Source organism: Motacilla alba, chromosome 3 (genome assembly GCF_015832195.1).
Source record: "Motacilla alba alba isolate MOTALB_02 chromosome 3, Motacilla_alba_V1.0_pri, whole genome shotgun sequence".
NCBI classification, from domain to species: domain Eukaryota; kingdom Metazoa; phylum Chordata; class Aves; order Passeriformes; family Motacillidae; genus Motacilla; species Motacilla alba.
In genome coordinates this window covers 52,797,125-52,808,493 of record NC_052018.1, presented here as the reverse complement: position 1 = coordinate 52,808,493, position 11,369 = coordinate 52,797,125, and the positions used below count along the sequence as shown (strand labels likewise).

Sequence of the window (11,369 nt, the reverse complement as noted above, 5' to 3'; positions counted from 1 at the left end):
TGATGTCAGCATCTTCTCAGCCTAGAACTGAAACTACTCAAACATGTAAGAAATTTGTTCTACTACCCTCTTTTACTGTATCCAAGTAAGCTGCCACAGCAGCTACATTACCAATAAAGAACCATTAAAATATACAAAGGAATCTATATGCCAATATATATAGATAGTATATGATAATACACATAAAGAACTGAAAAACAAATACACACATTGCTTTGAAACATTCTAATGAATTGAATTTGACACATACCTCACAGCTGTGGAAAAAAGGATTTTGATTTAATGTAATCAGCATTTTTATTTGAAATGCAAGTCACACCTTCTAAATACATAGTCATAGGTCACCTCAGAAACCTATGCATTTAGGATTTACATGCCCTTAGTTGCTCTAAACTGATAAAGACTAATGGAATTCTGAGTCAGCAAGTCAGCCAGTACAAGCTGTATGTTTCATGGTTAAGGCTGCCTTGTACAAGAATTTCCTTCATAACACTGCCCATGGAATATACCCATTTCTAAAACTGAGGCTATGTTGTACGAATAACTATAGACCTCTAATTAAGAAAACCATATGATACTGAAAGATTAAGCCTTAAATACAGAAAAATCTTCAAGATCTTTCATACCTTTCACCCTCTCAGCACAGATCAGGAGAACGTCCTGTTTTGGAGGTGAATGGTATTTTTTTCTTTTAAACATTAATTGCCCTACATATATCAGCAGTGTAGGCTTGGTAGTCTTCAAAAAATATCAGAAAGTGACACAACCTGTAGCATACTTTTTAGTAGGAATAATCAGAATACTTGCTCTAATGGAAAGTTATCACAGGAAAAAAAGAGAATTTTTGCTCTATCCCCACCTTATGGCTAGAAAAAGAATTTTTCTATTACAGCATACATATTTCTGGATTTATTTTTCCTTTACTGTATGACTATAACCAGAAAATACTAACTACTTTTATTATGAAACTTTAGATTCTTTTCCAGTAGTCACTCACTTCTCCACATAAAACCACAATGAAACTCCAAGGCGTGAATGTCTTCTCTAGCACCTGTGTTGATTTTCTGATTCAAAATAACAGACACAACTTTACATCCAAATAGAAGAGTGATTATTGGGTCCTGAACCATCAAAGTATACAAGTTCATTTATTCATGTTGACACCATTAGGAGTTAGGTCCATAGATCTAACCTTCACTGAATATCATTAATATTCACACTTTTTAAAAGTTTTAAATATAATAATCGGGTGATTTACACCAATCAGAAAATATTAAACTTACATGCTCTACAAAATCAAAGCACAGTATGCATGAATGCATGCTGTGAGTGTGAGCTGGAACAGGGCATACTCCCCACCAGAAGAAACTCAGGTTGGCAAACAGCAGATGCACTCTCACCAGTCACTCTATAAGTGAAGCAAAAATAGCAGCAGCACCACTCTCTTCCATCACAGCCATCTGCTGATCAATAAACAATTTCCTTCTTCTTTTGTGTCTTAATCAATTATGACACTACCCTAGCCCAGGGTCTAACACTAGCCACATCAAAAGCTGAAAACCAAGATAAGGGCTACAAGAAGTACTTTTACCAAATTCTATTTCTTCATTACTGTACCCCTTTTTATTGATGGTCAGAGTGAAAGAGCAGAGTAGGATGTAAAACAGAACACGGGGAAAACTGCAAAGCAGAAAGAATAGAAAAAATGGATGTCTGAGTGTGCTTCTAATTTTTTAGGACATCCATCCTACCTTCTGAGGAAATGAGCAGTTTTAATTGTATTGACAGAGCATCTCTCTTTCCAAAAAGCCCTTGAATCTTATGCTTAAAACCAGAGGAAATTCAATATTGAGTCAGTTGTTTCAGAACTATAAATTTCGCAAGGTTTCATGAAAACAGCTGAGCATCACCATGACTCTTCCCTCAAAAATCCTTGTCTTTTTCCTCCTAATGGCAAAGAATCAACACTGGAATTCAAATAACACAATTTCATTAGCTCTACTACATATCTAGTTTAAAAAAATTTTATAGAACTACCTGCTTTGATACTTGGTCATTAAACAGAGACATGACACAGGAATAAACTATTGCTGTAGCCTCCAAGTTTATATTAATTGTTCACGGGTATGTAGACAATACTGCTGTATGTATTAATTTCAAAAATCCAGCAAGGAATAATGCATAGAGGCCCTAGGTATACACATGAAGGAGAACAGAAGAGCTGCCAAATAGGAACACAATTAACCTTACGGTGAACATTAAAGAAGATACCAGAAAAACACAATAGCCTTTTACGTTTCTAAAAGCTTAAGCCCACTTCATTGGCCCCATTAATTTTCAGTAAGTATTTATTTGAAGTTCAGGAGAGAAACCTGAATACCTGCCAAGCTACCCAGGTCTTCTTAATACCTGCCTGCTCCAGCTATTATAAAACATTCACAATGTACTATCAAAGTCCCTCTCCTATTAAAAAGAAGCAGCTTCTTAACCATGAATACATGCCAAACCCACTGTACAAAATATTTTAAAAGTACACTGCTGGTTGGTTTTAACCCTTTTTTGCCTCCCTTCCCAGTGGTGGCTGATCATTAATCAATCTACTACATGAGAATATTTCACTAAGCTCAGAGTGGAACTTGCTCCTAGAAAAATCAAAAATAAGGTTAAAATGGATATCGAAACAAGTTCCAAAAGAAGCTACAGCACTCAAATAATTGTACAATAAGGAAGGTATGTGATTATATAGGACTCTAAGAAAATATTTCAGGGAAAATGAAGAGAAAAACATTTCTAAGGAAAATCTAGTGTTGCGACAAAATTGTTAAATCAAAGACAGTAATTACAAATAAAAATATAAATACCTAGCCAGATCTTCCTTATTAGCAAGAATGTACTTCAGATTATTAAGTCCTCATATCCTCTACATGTGTATGTTCTTGGCCTTCTTTGTGGATTCCAAGGGAGCAAGAGAAGAAAAAGCACAATAAATAACCTAGTCAACCCTTACAAGAAGCCGAATGCACTAAGCTCTGCGAGTCAAGTAAAGCAGGAGAGTAATGCTTCCTTCCTTTCTGCATACTGGAAGAGGATGACTTTTCAAAGGTTATACAGCATTTTAAAAAGTACATGGACATGATATGAAATTGTAAGTACTGACATTGCTACAGTTTCTTTAGACTACAAAAATATTTCTAAAATGTGGGTTTTTTTCTGAGTTTCTAGAATATACTTGGTAAGGTGTCAAACAAAATTAGACTACTCAATACATAACACTTAAAAAGATTCTTTATTTTAACAACAGCTCACTGTGCATATCAAGGATCAGCTACCATATATTCCACAAAACTGCATTATCAGCTCGAACTGTAAAATTAATCTATAACTTTACTAGTATATTTATTAAGCAAAGTGTTCAATAAATGATTACTAATATCAGAATAGGAACAGAATATGACCTTAATTGAAAAAGACATTTTTATATAATGTACATTTCCAGACTTTTGACAAGTTAGCATGACACACAAAAGAGAGAAGGAAATAGCTTGGCACTCACGCCAACTTATCTTTGTTATTTTTACAAGATCTAACTTTGAAAACATCAGTTGTGCCAGGTCTTTTCCATAACCTATCTATCTGTCCACACCAACTGAATTACAGACCACCACGTTGCCTCATGTACCACATCAAACAGGTCAGCTTAACAGTTCAAAGCATGATTTAAAATACCAACTATGTATTCTTTCCCCAGAAGTTTCAACCTACTTTTCAAAGTAGTTTTAAAATTATCAAGACATTTATAATAAACTGAAGACAAGGTATTTAATACACTTGTTTCTACAGTGATGGTTTTGAAAGCCATAATTTTGTTTAGCTAGAAAATCTGCTCTGAACTGCACAATCTATACTAGATTTAGGGAAACCTGTGTTGTTTTTATTTTTTTAACTGTTCCCCTTAAGAAGCTTCACACTTATTACTAAAAGTGCTACATTGTACCCAAAGGGTATCTATGGTACAAGCATTCCTCCATCATTATGAAATAAAATACATCAAAAGTCTTAAGTGACAAGTGACACACATAAATTAAAATTATGCATGAAGTGTATGAAAGTATACATGCTAAGATTTTTTTTAATTTTTTTAAAGAAACAGCAAGATAGTCAGGAGACAGAAATCAACAAAAAGACATAGTTCCACAAATGCTAAAGCTGGCTCACAGTATAACTCAAGTTAGTCAGAAAACATTGAAAAGTGTGTTTTAAAATTCCAGTGGGTCTGTTTTCTAGCCTCTGCTTTTCTTTAAAATAACCTGCAAAGGAAAAAAAAAGTATATTTACCAATATAATTCAGGCAGCAGACAGATTTAAAACACGAGGCTACTGAGACCAAAGGTTCCTCTAGCCAATCTGTTTCTAACAGCTGTGTTGCAAAGGGTAATACTCAAGGGAAAATACTAGAAATAAAGCAAAAGTATACAGAAAGATTTCAAATTTGAGGTGTTTTTTTTTTAAGCAACAACATTCATAAGCAAGAATTCTGTAAAATAAAAGGCTTATTTTGAAAGTTAATGCTGAGAAATGGCAATAGTACTCTCAAGTCATCAGTAATTTCCTTGAAGTTCTTAAGTAGATTCCATGTTCTAAGGTAGATTTCTTGAAGTCCTGTTAGGCCTAGACAAAAGGAAAAAATAAGGTTTGCAATAATTTAGCTCTTATGCTCAATTTTTGTTTGCAATGCCTCACTTCTTTCTGTATCAAGAGGACACAGACCTTTGGAAGGACATTTTTTGGTTTGGAGTTTAAATTGAAAAAATGAACTTCAAAGCCCAAGTGGGACTATTTAAGTGTTAAAATTATTAAAACACAGGCGTTTTTCCTTTCTTCTCACCTTAAAAAAATAAATGGTGCACAAAAATGTTCAAAAAGTGTTAAGATGGCAGTTAAAAAGAAACCATAAATGTCTAAGACTCCAACTGCAACATTCACTTGGCTACCCTACATATCCTGTATATGTTTCTGTCACTATAGTAATAGAAAAGTATAAAACTAAACCTTTCAGCAGAAGGGAAAAAATAGTGAAGATAAACAGAAGCCCCAGGACCAAAATATTAGGTAACATCAAGTTTTGTCCTCCCAATTTGCTCAGCAGGAGAAGGAGGTTAAAGAGATAAAGAACTGAATTCCTTCATGACAACAAGGTAAAGCAGACATATCCTAGGGAGTGAAATGAGCCACAGAATAAAAAAAGGATTTCAGTCATATTTTGACATTAATTCTTTCTAGGGAGACAAAGCTGCGTAACACCCTCTCTTTTCCCTTCTTTTGCATGTACACAAAACTCACCATGCTCTGCAAGGCAGCGAATTCCTTCTTCACAGACATTCATACAGCAATTTTTGTTATGCTGAACTACCCATATAACAATCCACAGTCTAATTCTCCCTCAGTTCTTTCCTTGCCAAATACATGACACAAAGTATCTGTTTGTTCTAGAAGTAGCCACAAAATGCAGCCAGAATCCGCTATGAACTTATATCAGACTAAGCAGGTAAGAAATGAAGATGTAAGAAAGGTATTTGAACCTCTCTGAACTATTTCTCACCTGTTCCATAAAGCTTCACTTATACCACTGAAGTTAAGACAGCATGCTTCCTTGATGTAGTATCAGCTGAAATAAGGATCCTCCAACTTTGGACTGCCTTTCAGGCCATGAAGGCTTGCCGGTAGACCATTTTGTAGATTTACCCATATATTGAAATTATGACTTTAAACAGGGAATAATCAAGAAAAAAAGGGTTATATTTAATAGGGCAAGGACAATTAATTTGTTGTCTTGGTAACAGTAAATTATGCCAATGATGGACAAAGAATATTAAGTGTCTATAGGTTTTGGATTATAAATAAAATATCAACTTTAACATAGAAAGCTTTGGTATACGCTGTCATAATACATTATACAAAAATGAAAAATATTAGAAGTGTGTTAATACCTTCGCTGCAGATATGGTGTGCTCAGGTTTTATTATTTTACTTTTGTTCTCAAAAGCATTTGTCCTGGCTTCTTCTGCTAGCCGATGGAGAAACAGTAAGAAATTCAAATGAACCTTTAAAATAGAGAAGAAAAAAAAAATTTGTTCAAGCTGTTTAAACACAGTTTGCTTTTTTAAAGATTCATTGTTCGCAAAAGAAGATTTGCATATTATACTGCCTCCTAATTCCTGAAAGGTGTTCTCAGAAAAAAAAAATTATCATTTAGTTCAAGCCTCAGTAAATTTCCAAGACATCCCCTTCATGAAAGACTCTTGTCAACAGAGTTTAAATTTAGTATACTTAAATCACAAAAGTGCTTTAGAAATGATGACACAAACCACAACTGATCTAAGAGGAATCAATCTGATTTTTATTAATGGTTTTTAATAATAAAATGTAAACACAAATATCAGAGAATAAGGAGATTTTTTGCTTACTAGTAAATATAGTTAGCTTTCAGTGACTACAACAGCCAGACTTTTATGAACAGCAAATTTATTCCTGCCTTATCACCAAATGGACTACAGATAAGTTCAAGGACTTCTGCCCCTTTCCAGTGTAAAGCAACATTGACATTAATTTCTCCAGAACTTGGAATTCTTTAGTGTCAGGACGTTGCACCCATTTTTTCCCAGCTCATCACTTAGCTTTTTTACATTAAAAGAACTGGTTGGGCAGTATTCCTTTCCATATGGAATGCTGTTCTGGTAATACAGAAGCAGGAAAAAAATTGCAGCAGGCAAGGAAGGAACTGCTCCAGCCTGGACTTAAACTGACGGCCAATAGCACATTTGTGTAGTAATTAACCAGGGACCTACAAGACAAACCCCTAGCATTACACAGGCATTATGTGGACTACTTAAATAATCCAAACTGAAAAACTGATAATTGCACCTTTTGTAAATTAAACTTTCAAACAACATTACCTCTGCTACATAAAGCGTACAAATAGACTTTTTCAATCAAGAGCTAGGAAAAATATTACTGAAATAGATGAAAATTATTTGTATGAATAAGGTGATGCATTTATTCTGCCGTACTTTATCTGTAAAGCCTGGACAAATGTAATATGGAAAGTTCCAAATTAAGAGTTTAAAAGAAATATTTTGGCAGTGGGTTTGCAGCACAAAGAGTCTGTTACATGTTCCTGTCGCAAGAACTCTGCTCATATGACAAGCAGATTAGGTAGTTTTTTTAAATATCCTGAACTAAATGAAGCAATAGATAAATTTACATAATATTTGACATCATTTGGATGTCAATACTACACAAAAAGCAGATGTGCTTGCAGATTTATTTCACAAAATATAAAAGCCGTTTTAGAATCAGTCTTTAATTATTCACATAAAAATTATCTCCAGCAGAATCAAGCAGTGGTACTAAATAATGTTCAACATTAGAATTGTCATTATTAAACTTATCAACATGGAGATTAGATTTCTGGAAACAACCTGAAGGAGGAGGGAGAGATGGAACAAAAGCTTCCATACTTGCATGTCCTTTTTCCAAGATATCTAAAGGCAAAAGTGGTAATTTTAAAATTGCATCTTCTCTCAGAATCACTGTACCTTTATTTTCCTATTCTCAAAGTGAATTGCCGCATGTGGAGAAGCTTCCCCTGTACTCCAATAGATTTAAACAGTCACATAACTAAAATCTGAACATTCCACAACAGAGCACAGAGGTTAATAAATATTCCAGGTTATTCAAGGCAATTGAGAAGGGCTGGTGAAAGGCAGAATGACTGAATACCATGACTAGGACAATTGCTGGCAACTAACTAAGCAATACTATATTTGTTACAGGACATTGCTTTACTGCATATTAAATTTTTGTCCTTCTGCATAAAATTTAAAGACTGTTTTGAACTAACTAGTCATGAAAATCACCTTACAAAACTGAATGTTTTTTTCCAGAAAAGAAAGGATGCAAAAAATTCACAGCACTGTATACACAGCAACTTCCACACACCTGTTCAAGAGAACTGAGGAACAGCTGGGACAACCACTGTAATTTTGTTTTACTGCCGTAACTTCAAAACAATTCTTAAGACTGATATTTCGTCTTCAATGCACACTTATTAATTATTCAATCATGATAACGAATTAAAAAGAGGTCATTTAGTGCAATACTTTAAGCTTTTCCTGCAATGGAAACACACATGTGCTGTTCTAGCATAAAAGAAGCAGCTGAGATCCTGCTTTTCTTCTATAATTGCCCACTAGAACAATGCTTGCATATTTTCTTCTCTGACCATTGGAGAAATATCTGAACTTCAGTATTAAAATCATTACCTCTTATTTTCAAAAAGAGCCTTGAAAAAAACCTAAAAGTCTATTTGCATCTCTTCACCCGAAGATATTATCATACTCCTTAAAAAAAAAACAAAAAAACAAACCAAAACCAAAACAAAACCAAAACCAAACATCTTCCTGAGAAAGGCTAATGAAATTTGATAGCTACACTGCGCAAAGAGATAGATGTTAACACTTAGGAAACAGGTTCTGACAAAACTTTGGATTTCGAGAAGAGACTTGATCAAAAGTGAAGAAGAAACCTCATCCAAGTATTTACCAAAATTATCTGAATTCTTATGCTTTTCAAACTTGTTACAATCATGTAAGAAGACACTGGTTTATCGAGTAAATAATCACTGAAAGTTGGGGAAAAAAGAAAGCAATCTTATTTTCTCCTAAGGCAGGCAGTCCACTTTATTGAAATGGGCATATACTGCAATAGATTCAGACATAAAGCATGGATCATTCTGGAAGATAGCCCAGAAACTGAACTAGTAGGTTTCTCATACTTCCCTTGAGAAGAAACAAGCTCTCTGCACAAAATGTATATGGCTCCATCTTGTTAAGACAGCTACTATATAAATTTCTGATGTATGCAATCTAATCACTCTTACCAGGTTTGCTGAGAATAACACAGGCACCCGAAAACACACCCTCAAAATTTGTTACTTGTCTTACTACACAATAAACTCATCAATCCTTTTTTTTTTTTTTTCTAAAAGAGGCATAATTTCAGCTCTGTTGACTATTTAGTCATGGAAGTAAAGATCTAAAGAGCTGTTAGATACAAGCTGAGTTGAAGAACATCATGGACAACCGCCACACCTGGACATCCTTGTTTAAAGGTACAATAAAAAAAGGCAAGCCTTGTAACATAAAAGGCTGTGTAATTTGACATCACCAGAAGAGATAATCTAAGTTTACATCACATCATTAAAATTTATTCTGATCTTATCATTTGTGTTGCAATGTACATTTGCATACCCATATTTTAAGCTGGATCTGATCACTGTTGTTTATAAGTTTCAGTGAATTCAAGTCACTGACTGTCTTTGTAGCTCAGAGAACTTTAATGCCAGGACCAGGAAGAGATGGGAACCAAAGGCCAAGATTTGGAGGGATGTCCCTCTAATCCCTTTTCAGACAGCCACACTACTTTGAAGTCAAATTTTCATTACCCTGGAAACACAGACCGTTATCAGGATTACATAAAAAGTGTGATTGTGTGCATTTGATTAGTAGACTACTGCATTCCACTGAGTAAGCTTTGAGTAGGTCTGAGCACGAGTAGCAAGGGGCCAGGTTCTTAGTCCATAAAAAAATCCAAAGGCAGCAAAAACATCAGGAAGTGATCATATTTTATTAGCTCCACTCCACTAGAAAAATATTTCATGTTTTCATTCAAATCTAAATACTATCAAGTAATTGCCATTTTCATACATTTTAATCTCATATTACTTATGTTTACATTTAGCTTCATCTATCCAGACACCAACCTCCAAGATGCTGCAAGACACAACTTTTATACACACACGAAATGTGGACTTTCAATTCAAGTCAGGGCCCATGCTAGTATACAGCATACTAGTGTTAATGCTTTAATGCTCTGAGAGCACATGCATTTGTAAACAAGAGCATATCACAGTTTAGCAAGTTAAGTCTATTAAGTTATTTCAAAGAGTATCTTTTTTATGCATTTTTTTTTCAATACGGCAACTAAGACAAGCTCTCTTGAGGTCAGGTTTCCTTCCTGTAGTCAAACGATTTCTTAGTGAGACAAACCCTACCTGTGCCGCAAACCCCTTAGAGCAGGTCTGAAACAATTCGGCTTTATTGGCCTGTTTTTGCGAACTTGGCTCTTTTATCGGCATCTTTTTGGCAGGCGTTTTTAAACCACGATCAGGACCCCAACACCTTACTGGGTTACTCACAAGACTTGTCATCTCGCAGTTTAGGGCAGAGTCTACCTAGATGGCCTGCTAAAAACATATGAGCGCTCAAGATGCCATAGCAGCTTAGCAACTCATTGATCACAGCTCAACCTGTACACCCGAACCGATCTACCCAACACCTGCACCTAGCAGCCAGATACCCCAAACTGCTATTTCTAGCTGTGTCTACTGCACCAAACTCTAGGAACATCAGTGTGTACAGGGAGTGACGCAAAAGCCGTGCATCAGCCCGTCCCTGGAATCGCCAAGATCGCTGTCAAAGAGCTACAATGCAGCAAAGCGGGAGCGGCAATCTCTGCTCACCCGCATTTTCTCACGGACCGACCGTCTGCCCCTCCAAGCTTTGCCTCCCCCCTGCCCGTGGGTCCCTGCACAAGCACCATCAGTAGTAACTGGACATCCCGTCGCGCACAAAGTGCTCCAGGGCGCACAGGCCGGAACATTTGGGGAGTAAGCGTCGCAGTTTAGGGCCGGCTGTCCCCGGGCCGCCGGCGCAGCTGCGGCTGTCGCCACGGCCAAAAGCAGGAGCTCTCCCGGAGCCCCCGGGCCGGCCGCAGCCTCGCCTCTCCCCCGCCCCTCTCCTTCCTCACCAGCAGGTCGGCGTTCACCGCCAGGCGTAACTGCGGCTTGTGCTTCTTTATAATTTTCCGCAAAGTGCCGCGGGGCGCCGTGCTCTTCATCCTCCTCCCGCTGTCCTTCCTCTCCTTCCTCCTCCTCCTCGCGCCGCCCTCGCTCCCTCCGCTGTTCGAATCCGCCGCCCTCGCGCAGCCGCGCGCGCCCGCCGTGACGCAACTTCCCAACGGCCGCGCGCGGCACCGCCCCCGCGCCCCGCCCCTGCCGCCCCTCGCGCCGCTCCCGGTCCCGGCGCTTCCCCGGGATCCGCGCTTCCCGAGCCGCCCCGGAGGCTGCGGGGACAGTCTCCTACCGGCCCCGCCGCCCAGGTGGTGCACGAGCGGGGAAAGGCGCGCCCCGAGCAGGTGCTCGAGGGACGGGCGGGTCCCGGTGACGCCGCCGCAGCCGTTCCCCTCGCGAGCCCCTCCGTGCCGGTCCGCTCCCCTTGTGAGCGAACCGAGCGCTGGCTCCAGGCCTGGCT

General features: G+C 37.7%; 1 protein-coding gene across 1 annotated transcript; it reads right to left on the bottom strand.

The window, feature by feature from the left end:
• Positions 1 to 3,267: 3,267 nt before the first annotated feature.
• On the bottom strand, positions 3,268 to 11,053 carry CENPW (centromere protein W). Its single transcript, XM_038133879.1, has 3 exons — positions 10,867 to 11,053; positions 5,988 to 6,101; positions 3,268 to 4,307 (listed from the first exon to the last, which is right to left on the bottom strand). Exons 1-3 carry the CDS (start codon positions 10,954 to 10,956, stop codon positions 4,281 to 4,283), a joined length of 231 nt encoding a protein of 76 aa, XP_037989807.1. The 5' UTR covers positions 10,957 to 11,053; the 3' UTR covers positions 3,268 to 4,280.
• Positions 11,054 to 11,369: the final 316 nt, after the last annotated feature.

What these genes read in the sequence shown, in the direction of transcription:
- CENPW (XM_038133879.1), bottom strand. Translation starts at nt 10,956, where the DNA reads ATGAAGAGCACGGCGCCCCGCGGCACTTTGCGGAAAATTATAAAGAAG. An exon ending in CGGTGAACGCCGACCTGCTG is followed by an intron (nt 6,102 to 10,866) that starts GTGAGGAAGGAG and finishes TCTATTTTAAAG; the next exon opens with GTTCATTTGAATTTCTTACT. An exon ending in ACACCATATCTGCAGCGAAG is followed by an intron (nt 4,308 to 5,987) that starts GTATTAACACAC and finishes TTTCCTTTGCAG; the next exon opens with GTTATTTTAAAGAAAAGCAG.